Genomic DNA, 15,286 nt, shown 5'->3' with positions numbered 1-15,286 from the left:
AGAAATATCTATGATAAAAAAATTATTAATTTCACAGCTAGAATTACAGCGAACTCAGTTGTGCAAATCAATACAATCTTCTTTTTGACATTTTTACTGTAATATAAAAAATAAATGTTAATATGAAGTTCATGCTATCTATAGATTTAGAATCGGTTATGAACAATTAAATTTCAAGGGGTACAAAATTATGTATTAATTTTGAACTGTGTATCATATTAGTATCACTACCGTCACATAATTTTAGGGCAACTGTATTTATAATGTTCCAGACATTTTAGTCTAACATTTTTGAAAACCATCTTGTGCTTGTCAGGCTGATAAAATTGTGACTTAAAATTATAATAGTAATTACATTATTATTGTAGAACAACATACATGAGCATTATTTTATGTATTTCCTCTTGCAGTATTTCAGAATTATTATTGCAAATGATTCATAAGATTTCAAAAAAGTACTGAAAATAATTTTAAAAACTATAATTATTAAAAAACTATTAAGTTAATTAATACTATTTGAAATCAAGTAGAAATATTTCATATTTTACTGATAAAACTATAAATGTTCAATATGTGTTGTTCTGGTTTTATGATGTACATAGAAATGAGTATCCCAATCTTCCCAACATGTATTGTAACTTTTTCGACACTTTCTTTAGAAATGCTTGGCCATCTAAAGTTGTTGCCTTTACATAGGCAAGTATTATTCTTAAATTGTCTATACCATCTCATATTCTGGTGGCTTTTTGGAATATACAGTTGCATTGTGGTGCTTTGAAATAATTTTGCATAGTAACAAAAATATAAATGTTGCATATTTCCAAAACACAAAATACTTCAACATTTTCATAAATGGTCAATTATTGGCTGCATGAGATGAACACAAGAATGCCTCTATGTGTAAACTTAAATATTTAACATATTTAAGTTTACATATATGAATGTGTGTGTGATTCATAACTTAAAAATTATTGGACTTTGAAACCCACTGAATAAATTGTAACAACTTTGCATAGTTGGTCCCAGAATTTCATTAATGTTCATATTTTTTATTATAGATTCAGACTGCTATTTGTGAGTGCCCTGGTGGATCTAATCCTGCAAGTTGCAAGCATGTTTTTGCATTGCTTTATGCATTAGTTGATTATAGTCAAAAAAAAATTATATGAAGCCCCAACTGAACAGCTACAAAAATGGCATCAACCAAGGCCAAAACTCTTATCACCAAAAAAGAGTTCAGATATATTTAAGCCACATGCTTCCAATTATTCAACCACGAATTCTGTTAACTTTTCAGCACTTTTTGGAGAAAACTGTAATTTCCCAATATTCTCTGTACTGGAATGTACAGACCATCTATTTCAAGTCGGAACAATTCCCCTACCTGCATTGGTATGTACCAGGATAAATATTGAAATGCCCGATTTCTTAAATATAGAAGAGGTGCTTTACTTTCATCAAAACATAAAATGTAGCCTAGAAGAAGCATGGGAGATAGAGCTTAAAACTACAGAACAGAGTGAGAGCAATTTGTGGAAGAACCACCGTCAGATAAGACTAACAGCTTCTGCCTTTCATAGTATTGCTCACAGGATGGCAGACTTTGATACACTGGCAGCAAATATATACAGAAATCATGAAAAAACCTCAGCAAATTGCCAGCAGTCTCATTTGGTTCCAGACATGAAAGTGTTATTAGAAATTTTATCAGGAGCCAAAATGAATCTTATATTTTGAGAAAAGTTGGGGTTGTTACCAACCCACGTATTCCATTTTTGTGTGCATCACCTGATGGCTTACTTTTTAACAAAGAAAATGTTCGGCTTGTCGAAATAAAATGCTGTTACAATCCTGAAAATGTTGAGCTGAATCAGCTTGCCAAAAGACCAAATTTTTGTTTATACAATGTAGATGGAATTTGGAAGCTTAAAACAACTCATGCATACTTTTATCAGATTCAAGGGCAATTAGCGATAAGTAATTTAACAGAATGCCAGTTTACTTTTTATTACAAATATCCAAATTATATTCATACACAGATTATACATTTTGATCTTGTATTTTGGAATAATTTGAAACAACAACTTAAAAATTTTTATTTTAATCATTACATTAAGTTCTGTTTAAGATGTTAAATTTTATCTTGGCAGTATATCTGAAATCTCATATATACATTGTGAGCAATATACTATTATTGACATGTTCTAGCTGTAAAAAGAATTATATAAATATGTAACTTGCCTTTATGTATAAAAGCAGGCAACAATGAGCTGTTGGTAACAGTGATATCCCCACAGTATAGTGGATAATAGAGAATTTGTTCTCGGGGACCTGCATACCATTTTACATTAAGGCTGTAATTACTTTAAATAATCATCAATAATTGATCATTCTTTCATCTAGCCTTTGGTGGACTTAACTCATTTAAGGTATAATTATGTATTGGGATCAGTATGAAATCAATATTTCCTTAGCATGTTTGATGTGACTGAAAACTAACTAAATTTCTTACAACTTTAGCTCTTTGATTTAAATCATTGGAAAAAGGAATTTGACCATTTCTTAAAATCTGATGTGATACTTAACAAATCTTACTAATAAAATAATTCAGTTAAAATGGATCGATAAGGTGCACAGACTGATATTGTTTTCTATATGAAAGAGTTTAAAATAAATCAAATTACAAGCTGTAACACAATGGCCAATACAGTACAAAGTCCGAAATCTGGACTCGTCGGGACCTTGGCGATTCTGGATTTGGGATTTTTCCGGATATCAGATCATCAATTTAAATCTGGTGAGACGGCATGCAGAAATTATACAATTAAAAATATGAATTCATAATTTATGAAATAAAGAACAATTATGGTTAAACAAAAGGGTATCAAAATTTACAAAAAAAAAGCTTAATATTTATTTGTTTACTCTATTAAGGTTTTATCTAGGGGTGGCGCTAGATACCGCCTGGTGCAGTCTGTACGGGTCCTAAATTCTGCTACAAAGCACCTATTTAAGTTATAAATTTTCACCGTGCCTAAACTTTAGATCCCAGGTGCTTTCCCTAAGTCATAAAAAACTTCTCATCCCTTAATTTTGCCACTTGGTGCTTCCCCAAATTCCAAAAATTTTGTCTTCCCTAAATTCTGCTCCCGCTTCTGGGTTTATGGTGAGTAACATATCAGTTATTCTTAATTAATATAGCACTAAATGTAATCCTTTGGCCTAAGAGTTTCATTAACAAAATCTATTTTTAGCATATGAAAAGAAATTTTTGTTAAATTTTTCTTTGTCAACATTTCTTAAAGCATTTAAAAATCTATAATCATCACCAAGCATAATGTTAGCATAAAAGGTTGCCATACTCTTGTTATTCAATTACTAATATATATGAAAAGTTTAGACATCACTGCATGAGTTATTACTGAAGCTGCCATGTATTGATAAACATGCGGTGATGAAAGCAAAATATAATGAATAATGACTCGCCAGATCGCTGTTGGTGATATAAAACAGGTGAATGTTTGATTTGAGATGTATGCTAAGCAGATACTCAACTAAGGATCCAAATTATTAATCTCACAAATTTATGCTTACATGATTGTTTTTCCATGAGGTATTTTTTTAGTGCCTAAGTGAAATTAACAATCGGAATTTTTAAGTGAAAATCTCCACGTTTTATTACGGAAGGAAAAATCAAATGCGTATGCGTAAAGTATACCCCCCCCCAAAAAATGTTCGTGGCTTTAAGGTCCGGATTTCGGACTTTGTATTATACTTGAACCGAGAAAGTGTAAGTAATGACCATACTTTTTACTATTGCCATCGCACATACATAGTTTGCTACTTGCCACTGACATAGAAGACTCTGCTTGGTCTTCTGCTGCCATAGCCCATTAAAACCAAATTTCCTACCAGACATGTCTATTATACATCCCACATTGATTTCTGCAGTTATTTCATGCAGTGTTGTTTCAGTCATTAAGTGCAGGTGATTGGCCACTGTGTCCATGATGGGAGGTTATACCTGAACTTACGTATTCCCGGCACGTTCTTGTTACCTCTCTATGTTGAATTCCCTAATTTCCAAAATGGAATGTCCCATGCATCTAGCTCCAACTACCATTGCATGCTTAGAGTCTGTTAATTCCCACTGTGTGGCTATAATCACACTGAAAACTTTTTTACATGAATAACTTGAATACAAACAAAAGCCCTGCCAATTTGCCCCATTTATACATATATCAGTGTATATATATTATACACACCCTGTATAAGTTCACTCTCCTACATTTGAGAAACATTTTTGGGAAAACAAACTTGTTGAGCAATGCCATTGCCACTAATAAAAACAACATTCCAATGTTCACAATAAAATTTAATTCACGATTTAGTGAATTTTTTTTTTATTTCCATTTTAGCAGATAATAAGCCTCACTTGGATAGACTGCGCCATCATCAGATTGAATTGGTCTGCGGACATCAGATGTTGAATTAAAAAAAAAAAAAAAAAAAAAAAAAAAAAAAAAATTAAAAAAAAATTACTGCATGAACGATATATTTAATAATCAATTTCTCCGACGTGCCATCAATCGGCGGCAATGCCGCTGGATATATTTTTAGGTTCTGTGTATAAGTCGGCCCCCTACTATGAACTTTGATTTTTTTCTTAAAATTTGTCACTTATATGCGAGTATATACAGTATATACATAGCAATAAAACAAATCAATAAATAATCTTTGGATTATGGTAACTTGGCAAAAATTTGGCAACCAACCCCACTACAGCAACCTGCTAGTTTTGTTTTGGACGCCATTTTGTTTTCATGAAGTAAAGGCATGTTTTTTTTTTTTTTTTTACTCAACATTTTTTCCAACAATCTGTTAGCCGAATTACGCTTATACTAGAACTTTTATGGAACAAAAATGCTTAATCATGACGAAGATTAGGTGCGAAATTGGGAGAAAGTGCAGAATCGCAAACTGCTTGCGGCGTTTTTAAGAATTCGACATAGACGGTATCCATATACATGTCGACCTATTTTCACTTAAAAAAACATCCCAGAATTACACAAAAATGGCATTGCGCACACTCTTGACTTTATCCATGTACAGTGCTAAAGTCCTAGCTAGTAACCTTTATCACCTTACCAAAATGTCGCGAAACTACTTGTAACCATATTCCAAAGATTAGCCATATAAATGTATTACTGGTTGAAATTTCACTGGAATTTGCTTTATCAAAGTTATGTTGCTAATATGGAAGGAGTTCTGATGATGTGTTTATTTGTGTTAATTTTTATATTGCACCTCTGATTTATTATTTATATTATACAATTATTTTCCTTGCATATCGAAATTTACATTTCTCATAGAGCGGCGATAATAAAACTAAATACAATGGTAGAATAATGATAATACATTTTTATCTTCAAATGACTGATGATCTATGTTGATTTTTTCATTATATAACAAAAGAATATGAAACTACTTTTTAAAATTAATCATTTTATATAAGATATATTATTTATATAAAAGTACACAGATTTATAAAACAAAAAATATTTCCGTTAACAAATGGTATGAAGTAAAATATATGTACACATATTTGGGAATACATTAACCATCTAACTATTTTTTTTTTTTTTTTCAGAATTTAATGGTAAAACATTTATCAGAGGTTTATTAAAATTCGTTAAAAATGCAACAATAAAAAACACCTCATTTAAATTATGTAGGCTATTATATGGAATAGCTCCCTCAAAATAGCGGAATATTTTTATTCTTCCTATTGCCCGTTCAATATGCACTCTTTTATTGGAAATAGCTTTATTTTCACTTCTTTGTTCAAGAGTGAACTGAATATTTCCTTTCAAAAAGTGCGGTATTTTTAAATGACACCCTTTCTTAGATAATTCTGAATTAATTGTAAATCCTTTATCAGCTAATACTAAATCTCCTTCCTCGAGCAAATCAAGTAACTGACTTTTTAAAAAGAGAGCTTTATCTGATATTGCACCACACCACAAATCTGAAATAAAGGTGACTGCTCCAGAAGGAGAGATGCCGACTAGTGCTTTCAGCGTATTGGCATTTTTGTAGTAGCTGAAAGTTAGTTGCTGTTCTGTAGGATTGCATGGCCTCTGTATTTCGAGCTCTGTGCAATCAATGATTACTCGGCAATTTGGATATTGATGTAAGAATTGCAGAGGCATGAACTCTTTAACTTGGGCCTTTTTTGGCCATATATTCACACATTTAAGCTTAGTAGAAACAATTCTCGTTACACAATTGAAAATCTTTGAAACTGTAGAAGAAGCTATCTTAAAAATTATTCCTAGGAATTCATTTGTGGTTCCAGTTCGAATTTTCACTAGAAACATGAAAAATTGATCAATAGGTGGCATTCTATCTTTCTTTAACAAATCTTCCGATAAATGTAAAAAGTTGAATATTGTCATAAACGTCTCATGAGAGAAACCTGTTACACATTTCATGTTTACTTTTATCCTCTCATTAGCTGAAGAAAACACATTCAATAAAACATTATTTTGTGCAGCATCCAATTGGTCTCTCATTTGACAAAATTCGTTTAAAATTAACAAAAAAGACTCGTCAGTTTGTGATGATACTGTCTTCCTTATGCAAACAGGAATATTTGCTCTGAAAAAGAAAAGAAAATATGTACTGTAATAAATAGTTTGATAGTTTAAATAAAACAAAAGTTCTAATATTAAAATAAATACTTTTCTTCAATAGTAATGTCCAAAATTTAAAGCATGAATTGCAGCTCCTACACCACAGAATAGTTATGGTTGATGGAATTGGTGAATAGGAATTTTCCTAATCAGAAATTAGTCAAGCAATATGCTTTTTTTTTTTTTTTTTTTTTTTTTTTTTAATTTTCTTTTTTTAATGTTGTGATAGACAGGCAAACAACATTCATAGTCATATTATTGCTATTTTTTAAAATATATTTACAATTTCTAGATATTATACATGAAAATTTCAAGACGGTATATATGTAACTAAGGATGGGTTATATTCAATATTATAAAAAAATATATTGTAGACAACAAGCTCCAAGACCAAAATAAATGCATAAGTGTCCTTTTAATAATTTGAAAAATAAAGATAATAATGAAAGAAAGAAATAATAAAAGAAAACAGTGCTTTTAATAATTTGGGAATAAATATATGTATAAAATACAGGTACTCAACTGGGTATAAAGTATATATGTTATGAATAACAATCCCTTTCCCCCATTTTGGTGACACTACACCATGCTACACGTTGCAAACATCTAATTTATCACTTGCATCTAGCTAAAGTACCAAAATAACTGATAAATTTAAAATATCTGACTACAAGTATAAATAACGTTTTATTATGAAAAGAATTATGAAAAATATCTATTCTGATTACAGTACAGCAACTTAATAAAAAAATGCATTCTCTTAGCTAGAAAGGTATCAATGTAACTGATTTAGATACTTTTCCATTATGCACTTGCCATGCATTTTGATGTGTATGTGTGAATAACAGAAAAATGAGGTATGTGTGTACACATATACCACTTCGCACACACACACCAAAATTTGCATGGCAGATATATAACGGAAAAGTTCTCTCATTTATTTGGCATTCTTTTATTGAACTATTTAAATACTTTTGTAATATATAGAATTCTTTATTAAAGCAGTTCCCAAGACTGAATCACTAATCAACTGAAACATCTCATTGAAATCTTTCCACATATTTCTCATACCTCATTACATGTTACATCTTGGTTGATTAGTAATTAAATTTGGGGGACATTTTACTAAATTTTCAATTTTTTTGTGAAACTTTTACATGCAAATAAACATAAGGTATACAAAATAGAGGATGAACTAACAATAAAAATTATTTTTAAATCAGCAATACTGAAGCATTTAGAAGCTTAAAATTTCTATGCTATTTGCAAGGATAAACTTAAGGCTAGCGTCTAATATGATACCTTACAATGTGATGCTAGTAATCAGAATCTGGTGAAGTAAATAATAACAACCCAGAAATCAAATTCAATGAATTTATTAAAAAGTATTATTAGCAGTGGTAAAAACTGAAGTAAGAAACACCAAAGAAATAAGCATAGAAAGTGTCATATTATAGAAATAAGTATTAAAATTAGGTGGAAACCTCGCTAACTGCTTCGTCAGTGAAGTGTCTACCAAAGTTGTAAGAATTGAAGTAAGAAACATGATAAAAGAATAAAACAACAAGTCCTTAACACATAAGCAATAAAAACCCTGTCAAATACGAAATAATATGTATCATGCCATAGACAGCAATTAAGTTGCGATCAAGGCAATTTTCATTTCTAAAACTATCAGCTGCAAAAAACATTGAAACAGGAAGAAAGTAATTAAATTTCATAGCACACCAATTATGCTTTTATCTTTTTCTAAAACCAAAAGTGTAGAAAATTAAAAAAAAAAAAAAAAATCTTTAGTTTTCATATAAAAATGCTCTATGTATTTCTGATAAAACTAGTAGATAAATACCTCTTTTCTCTTGAACTTTCCTGTGATGGTTCACCAAATACATAACTAGTTCGCTTACGAGTGGTTTCTTTAGTCGAAATAAAAATAAATTTCGTTGGCACAGCATCTGCCTTTAATGACCTCCTGTTCGTGAATGGCTGGTATGTGAAACATTCTTCTTCAAAATGTTCAGAGCAAATTCTGGTAGTGGGGGTTGGATTGAAGTTTTCCCTTTTTATTCTTACTATCCACTTTTTACGCAGATTTTCATCCTTAGGAAACAGATGAAAGGAAATCTTATTTTCTTTACATCTGTCTTTCATATTGTTATTTGAACAACCGTATGCACAACATGTTGTAGGCATTGTCAACACTCAAAAACGGGAAATGTAAACAGGAATTTAGAAATCAGACTAAAAATTAAAACTATAATGGGAAAATGATAAATGAATTATCAGATCAAGGAAAGAATTCATAAATAAATATTAACAATCAGAACATGGTAAAGCAGCGAACAAGAGAGTATCATGAAGATAATAATAACATATAAGAGTGGCAAAAATTATACTAACCAAATGAATGAACAGTTAATTAACGTTTGAAATAATACTTAAAACTGAAATGCAAATTTCATAACTAATTAAAAATAAACAAAGTTTCCGATTTTTCAACACAGCTACAACAGCACAAGCTTGTTTGTTTACATTAGCAGTCCTTACATCACGTGACCTCAGACGTCACCGGAATGTATCTCATTGCGTGGGCCTTCAGCCGTCACCACCGGAAAAACAAGGCCTCCCTTCTGCTGCGAGTGACGTCAGTCAGCCGGGGACTAGTAGGCATAACAAACCGTCACCGCTCTTTTCGGTAGTAACGTCAACGTGCAAGCATGCTTGTAGTTTTAGCCGGAAATTTCTATATTTCATAAAACATTTAATAATATTTCATTTGTTAATAATCTGTTGAAGGATGGTTTATACTTGTTGTGTTCCTAACTGCAGAGGAAACTATCCAAACACTGAAAAAGTACAGATGTTTTCTATACCCAAATCGGATTCGTTGTGCAGAAAATGGCTCCGTGCAATTCACCGGCAGAATTTCATCCCATCAAATCATTCTAAGGTACGTACAATCAATTTTTTAAACTTATGATTTATTTCTCGATCAAAAATTAGGCCTTATTGTTGCTTTTTTATACGAATTAAACTTCTATATATGATATTGTTATTATAAACTGAATTTGAATTCTATAAAATCTGAAATTAATTATCCTGATACATAAATCAACAAATAATACAGTTAGTCATTAATTCTAAAGCATTTAAATCTGTAATGAAATCTAGTGAGATATTATTTAAAGTACAATATTTAAGTTAATATTAGGTAAGCAAAAACTTTCTAGAATATCAGCTGAATTTCAGTATACATACACATCATTCCAGTATATAATGTGTAGAGTATGTCTTGAAGTACTAGGTAGATGAATTTTAGCTAGTATTTTTCAGGTTCCAAAATTTATTTCTGAATGGAAATCTGTATTTTCATTTTACATTTAAATTATTTGTAAGATTTTTCGGTTGATCTTTACATTATGGTAACTTGGCGTTTTTTTGGCGAAAATTTGGCGACCAACTCTCCTACAGCAACCCTCTATTTTTTTTTCCCGCCGCCATTTTGTCTTCATGAAGTAAAGACATGTTTCTTTTCTTTTTATCTACTGAACACTTCTTCCAACAATCTACTAGCCGAATTACACTTATGCTAGAAATTTTATCTAACAAAACTGCTTAATCATGACAAATATTCACTGCAAAATTGGGAAAAAGTGCACAATACCATACTCCTTACGCGTTTTTCAAAATAACACATACACATAAACCATGTACACGCCGACTTATTTTTACTTAAAAAAACATTCCAGAATTGCACAAAAATGGCATTGCTCACACTCTTCACTATATCCATGTACACTGCTTTTTTCTCATAAATTAGAAAAATTTCACGAAAATACATGACAATTTTCTCAATCTTTAAACCCGGTAAAAAGAACATATATGAAATTACCTGATCGCGAAAAAGTATTTACCCTTTCCAAATATGAACATTTCCACATATAAAATAAATAAAATATCCAAAAACTTTTACCTCTAAATCATCTATTACATTATACACATCACCAACGAATTCATACCGCAACCATTACAAATACTTAGTGTCAGATATTTAAATTATTTCCATGCACGTTTACTTCAACTAAAACGTATACCAAATTCCTACAAACATAAAATTCACAAAATAACTATCATTTAATTAAAATATAATTAAATTCAAAAACACTACTTAAAATATAAATGAGCACATACATTAAATTAATACATACATAAATACCCATTTCGAATTCACTTTAGTTACAGCCATGGGATCCAAAAATTCACAAACACTGTTTCACACAACACAGAATAAAGCCAAATACAAAACTTCCAGATTTTTTCCTGATTTCCCCCCTTTTCCGATTAAAGAACCGTAATTCGTCCATTAATATCACATGACATATCCCATGATCTCTCATTTCCCTCACACAAAATAATGCGTAATCGGAACTGAGTACTGCTCACATTATTACCAAAGTCCCAGGTAGTAACCTTTATCGCCTCCAAAATGTCGCTAAACTACCAGTTACCATGTTGTAAAGATCAACCGATTTTTCTTATGAATCTACAATGATACTCAATGCTGAATTTTTCATTCTTTTTAGGTTTGTGAGAAACATTTTGTTGAATCAGATATTGAAAGAACAGTCGAACATTTTGATGAGAAAAAAGGAACTTCAATAAAAATTAATTTAATTCGTCCAAGGCTTTGAAAGGATGCTGTACCTTCACAGCTGCCTGGCTGTCCAAAATATTTATCAGGTAAATCTTCAACATCAAGAGAAAGTGCCGATGATAGAAGAGTTCGAATTGATATAAACAATATATAGAGTGCTCTTGCTGCAAGCATAACCAGTAAAGAAATTTACGACAGAAAAAAATGTTTTTACTCGTTTTCTGAATTTTTATCGTGCATAAAGTCTGAGAATGTTCCTGATGCTTGAACAGTTATTTTCAAAGACGGAAAAGTTGTTTTTCTTATTATTGATACTGAGTCTTATTGAAGCTTCAGTAGTAGTGGCAGAAAATTTAATGTGTCATGTTTTTATCGGTAAATCAGAATTAAAAATAATAGATAACGAAGTGTTTCCTAAAGTAATAAATAATATAAATAGTTTGTTTGAAGTTTTAGACTTTGTATTGAATATTTCTAAACCACAAAATGAAAATTTATTTTCCAATGTTATAAAAACAGCTATTACTCTACTGAAAACTGTTAAGACTGATGATAGTGATAAACAACAAACTGTGGAATTCATTACAGAACAACTGTCCAATCTTATTTGTAAAAAGGAACGCATACGTTATTCATCACATATGTATGTTTTCTTCGTTATTTTATATTCCATTTCTCCCCATGCATATAAATTTTTTAGAAGTTCATGCAATATCATTATGCCACATCCAAGAACAATTTACAGAATATTTTCTGGATTTAATGCTAATCCCATTAAAGAGCAGTCTGATGAAAACTTCTTATCTTTCATAAAACAAAAAGCAGATGGCTTGAATTCAGAAGACCTTATAATTACATTAATGATGGATGAAATACACATAAAACCATACATAGACTATAAGGGAGGAAATGTTGTTGGTATGGCATATAACAGTAATAGTGTTGCAAATACAGCATATGTATTCATGATACAAAGTTTATTATCATCATTTAAAGAAGTTGTACTTATACTGCCCATTAAAAGAATCCAAGCTGAAGACCTTTTTTCAGTTTTAAAGAAAACAATAATTGGTTTACATAGAGTAGGGTTTAAAGTTGTGTGTGTTGTCAGTGATAATAATGCTATAAACAGAAAAGCAATGTCTTTTTTTTCTTCCCCACCCCAGTTAAGTATTGTTTATCAACACCCATGTAATAAAAGTGATCCTTTGTTTTTTATCATCGATTCTGTTCATATCTTTAAAAGTATAAGAAATAACTGGTTGAATCAAAAAAATTGTGAGCAAGCATTTTATTATCCTGATTTTGAGAAATTACCATTATCCATTGCCTCATTTAAATCACTAAAACAGCTTTATGAAATTGAGTCAAATTCTTTAGTAAAATATGCATATGGACTATCCTTAAAATCCCTCAACCCATCAAACTTGGAGAGACAAAATGTCAAACTTGTTAACAGTATTTTTAACAATTATGTTATTGTTGCTCTTTCTACCATTGGCAAGGAGAATAATATTTTAAATTATGCTAGTACTGCAAGTTTCATAAAACTAATTTATAACTGGTGGAATATTGTCAATGTTAAAACACATTTGAAAGGTCAGAGGCTAAATGATCCATTGCAAATGTCAATATTGCCTAGTAATTCTTTAAATGAAAAGTTTTTTAAAAGATTTCTGTTATGGTTAGATGTTTGGAAAGCTAATGCTCCCACAACTGGGACCTTTACAAAAGAAACGCATTTAGCTGTTTCTCACACCACGCATGGGTTATTAGAATTATCTAAGTATTGTTTTCATGAGTTAGGATTTAAATATTTTCTTGCAGGAAAGATACAGACAGATGCATTAGAAGAGTGATTTAGTAAATATCACATGCTTGCTGGATCTCAGTACCTAATATCAGTAAGACAAATTTTTGAAAGTGAATCAAAATTAAGAATGCAAAATTTTCAACCTTTATCTCTGAGATCAGTAGCACATGGGAACATTTTAATTGACTGTATTGGAGAAGACTGTGTTACAGATGATAACTCAAATGTTTTAGACTTATGCTCAGAGTTCAATATTAATATTTCTGAAAATGATTTTCAAAAAATGTTACCAGTCTTAACTTATATATCCGGTTATTGCTCATATATGGCTGCAAAAACACTCAAATGTAATTCCTGCTTTAAATTAATTGTCCTTGACAAAAATCTAAAATTAAGTGCAAATTATAATTTTATACGAAATTAAGACAGAAATGAATTACTTGTTACTGCAGTAACTTATAATTATGTCGTAATACAAAAATTATTAAGCGAAGAAAATGAAAAAAAGTTTTTGAAGCAAAATAATCAAAGAAATATTGTTATTGAATTATCGTCTACTATTATTGATGAATGTGGTTTTTTCTTAGTAGATTAAACTTGTGATAATGGCCATTCCAATGATACTTTATTAAATATAATTTTAGGAACATCTACAAATTGTTTTTAAAAAAATTATTGTACTAAAAAAAATGATCACATGCCTGTAACAAAAAAGTGAAAACTGCAAACTGTGAGTCTTAATGCTAATTAAATTTTCCATAAAAAACCATTTTCTTTGTTAATGGCTTTTTTTAAATGAGTATATATTATTGCAAATATCAGTTATGAATTCATTCTATATTACATGTACATAAAGTGCATTAAATAAAATATTATTAAAATTTTGTGTATTGTTTTTTTAACTTATTTTAATAATTAATACATTTATTAGCTTTTTCTCCATTCAATTTCTGTTCAGCTGGTTTCAAAATAATCAATTTTACTGCTTTCAGTAGAATCAGTTTTATATGCTATGTTCTGTACACATGAATAATGCACAAAATTTTACTCGCCCTTTTAAATTATTTTATGAAAAGCCTAATAATTCCTGTAAATGTTTATCAATGCAAAAAACAACAAAATTCTTAATAGATTTGTTAACAAATCTTTTATGACCAGTGTTAAAACTTATAAATTTAATGTGGAAACAGTTTGATAATAATTAAAATGCAAGGGACATTTTAAATACCCAAAATTTTCAAAGATCATAAATGCAAGGAAATTGAACATAATTTCTCCTAGTTGCATAACTTGAAAACTGACTTATAAATGCTTTTATATTGTAGTATATCATTACACCATCACTAGCTTTTTCTAGGTTCTCTTGTTTTTGCTCAATTGGTTTCAACAGAATTAATTTTATATGCTGTGTCAAATTCTGTAGACAAATGAAAGTGCATAAATGTCACTTGCCATTACATTTCATATACTGCTAACCTAATTTAACTTACATTTCATATGCTAGACAATAACTTATAAATGCTTTGACACTATTAGATTCTAATTATTAGTTCTTTCTGAATTCAATATAATTAATTTTATATGGTATGCTTTGTAAATAAACAACACAAGATACATCACCTTCTATTATTATTTCAAATATTGTTTATCTCATGTCACTTAAACTTATAGAGAATAATTTAAGCATCCTCATGCATTATAATATACCACTACTTCATTTATTAGCTTTTGCTGAATTAAGTTTTTTGTTTAATTGGTTTCAAAAGTAATAAATGCCATACACAAACATTATTTTTCATGTTACTGCCTAAAAACTTGTTACTTTAGTTATTCTATATAGCAGTGTCAATAAAATATTAAGTGTAAATAATATACATCAAAACTTATATTTATTAAATCTTATACAGCTTCTAATTTTCATTACTACATCATTTTGAATATGTTTTAATATTTAAGAAAAATGTTGTAATTAAATCAATAAAATATATTTTTGCTATTCTGTATAATATTTCATGTAAGAAAATGATTAAATTTTAGTCAAAAAAAATATATAGCTAATTAAATATCTGAGTTTTCCATATCATCACCACCATAATGTAAAACTTACATTAGATGATCTATTGC

General features: G+C 29.8%; 2 protein-coding genes and 1 pseudogene across 2 annotated transcripts; 2 read left to right on the top strand and 1 right to left on the bottom strand.

Moving 5' to 3' along the window:
* Nucleotides 1-1,062: 1,062 nt before the first annotated feature.
* Nucleotides 1,063-5,283, top strand: LOC146993959 (uncharacterized; annotated as a pseudogene).
* A 220-nt stretch (nucleotides 5,284-5,503) lies between these two features.
* LOC146993958 (uncharacterized) lies at nucleotides 5,504-9,028 on the bottom strand. Its single transcript, XM_085826670.1, has 2 exons — nucleotides 8,545-9,028; nucleotides 5,504-6,660 (listed from the first exon to the last, which is right to left on the bottom strand). The coding sequence occupies exons 1-2, from the start codon at nucleotides 8,886-8,888 to the stop codon at nucleotides 5,625-5,627; spliced, it is 1,380 nt and encodes a 459-aa protein (XP_085682796.1). The 5' UTR covers nucleotides 8,889-9,028; the 3' UTR covers nucleotides 5,504-5,624.
* A 339-nt stretch (nucleotides 9,029-9,367) lies between these two features.
* On the top strand, nucleotides 9,368-14,046 carry LOC146993957 (uncharacterized). The gene is made up of 2 exons (XM_085826669.1): nucleotides 9,368-9,645; nucleotides 11,279-14,046. Exon 2 carries the CDS (start codon nucleotides 11,601-11,603, stop codon nucleotides 13,206-13,208), a length of 1,608 nt encoding a protein of 535 aa, XP_085682795.1. The 5' UTR covers nucleotides 9,368-9,645; nucleotides 11,279-11,600; the 3' UTR covers nucleotides 13,209-14,046.
* Nucleotides 14,047-15,286: the final 1,240 nt, after the last annotated feature.

This window comes from Stegodyphus dumicola, chromosome 11, assembly GCF_044657685.1.
Source record: "Stegodyphus dumicola isolate Sdum_Otavi_A_Nest chromosome 11, ASM4465768v1".
Taxonomy (NCBI): Eukaryota; Metazoa; Arthropoda; class Arachnida; order Araneae; family Eresidae; genus Stegodyphus; species Stegodyphus dumicola.
Note: the sequence above shows the minus strand (reverse complement) of the source record. Positions and strands in the feature narration are given on the sequence as shown.

Coding starts and splice junctions, on each gene's coding strand:
- LOC146993958 (XM_085826670.1), bottom strand. CDS start 8,888: ATGCCTACAACATGTTGTGCATACGGTTGTTCAAATAACAATATGAAA. Junction 6,661..8,544: donor GAAAGTTCAAGAGAAAAGAG/GTATTTATCTAC, acceptor TTTCTTTTTCAG/AGCAAATATTCCTGTTTGCA.
- LOC146993957 (XM_085826669.1), top strand. CDS start 11,601: ATGTTCCTGATGCTTGAACAGTTATTTTCAAAGACGGAAAAGTTGTTT.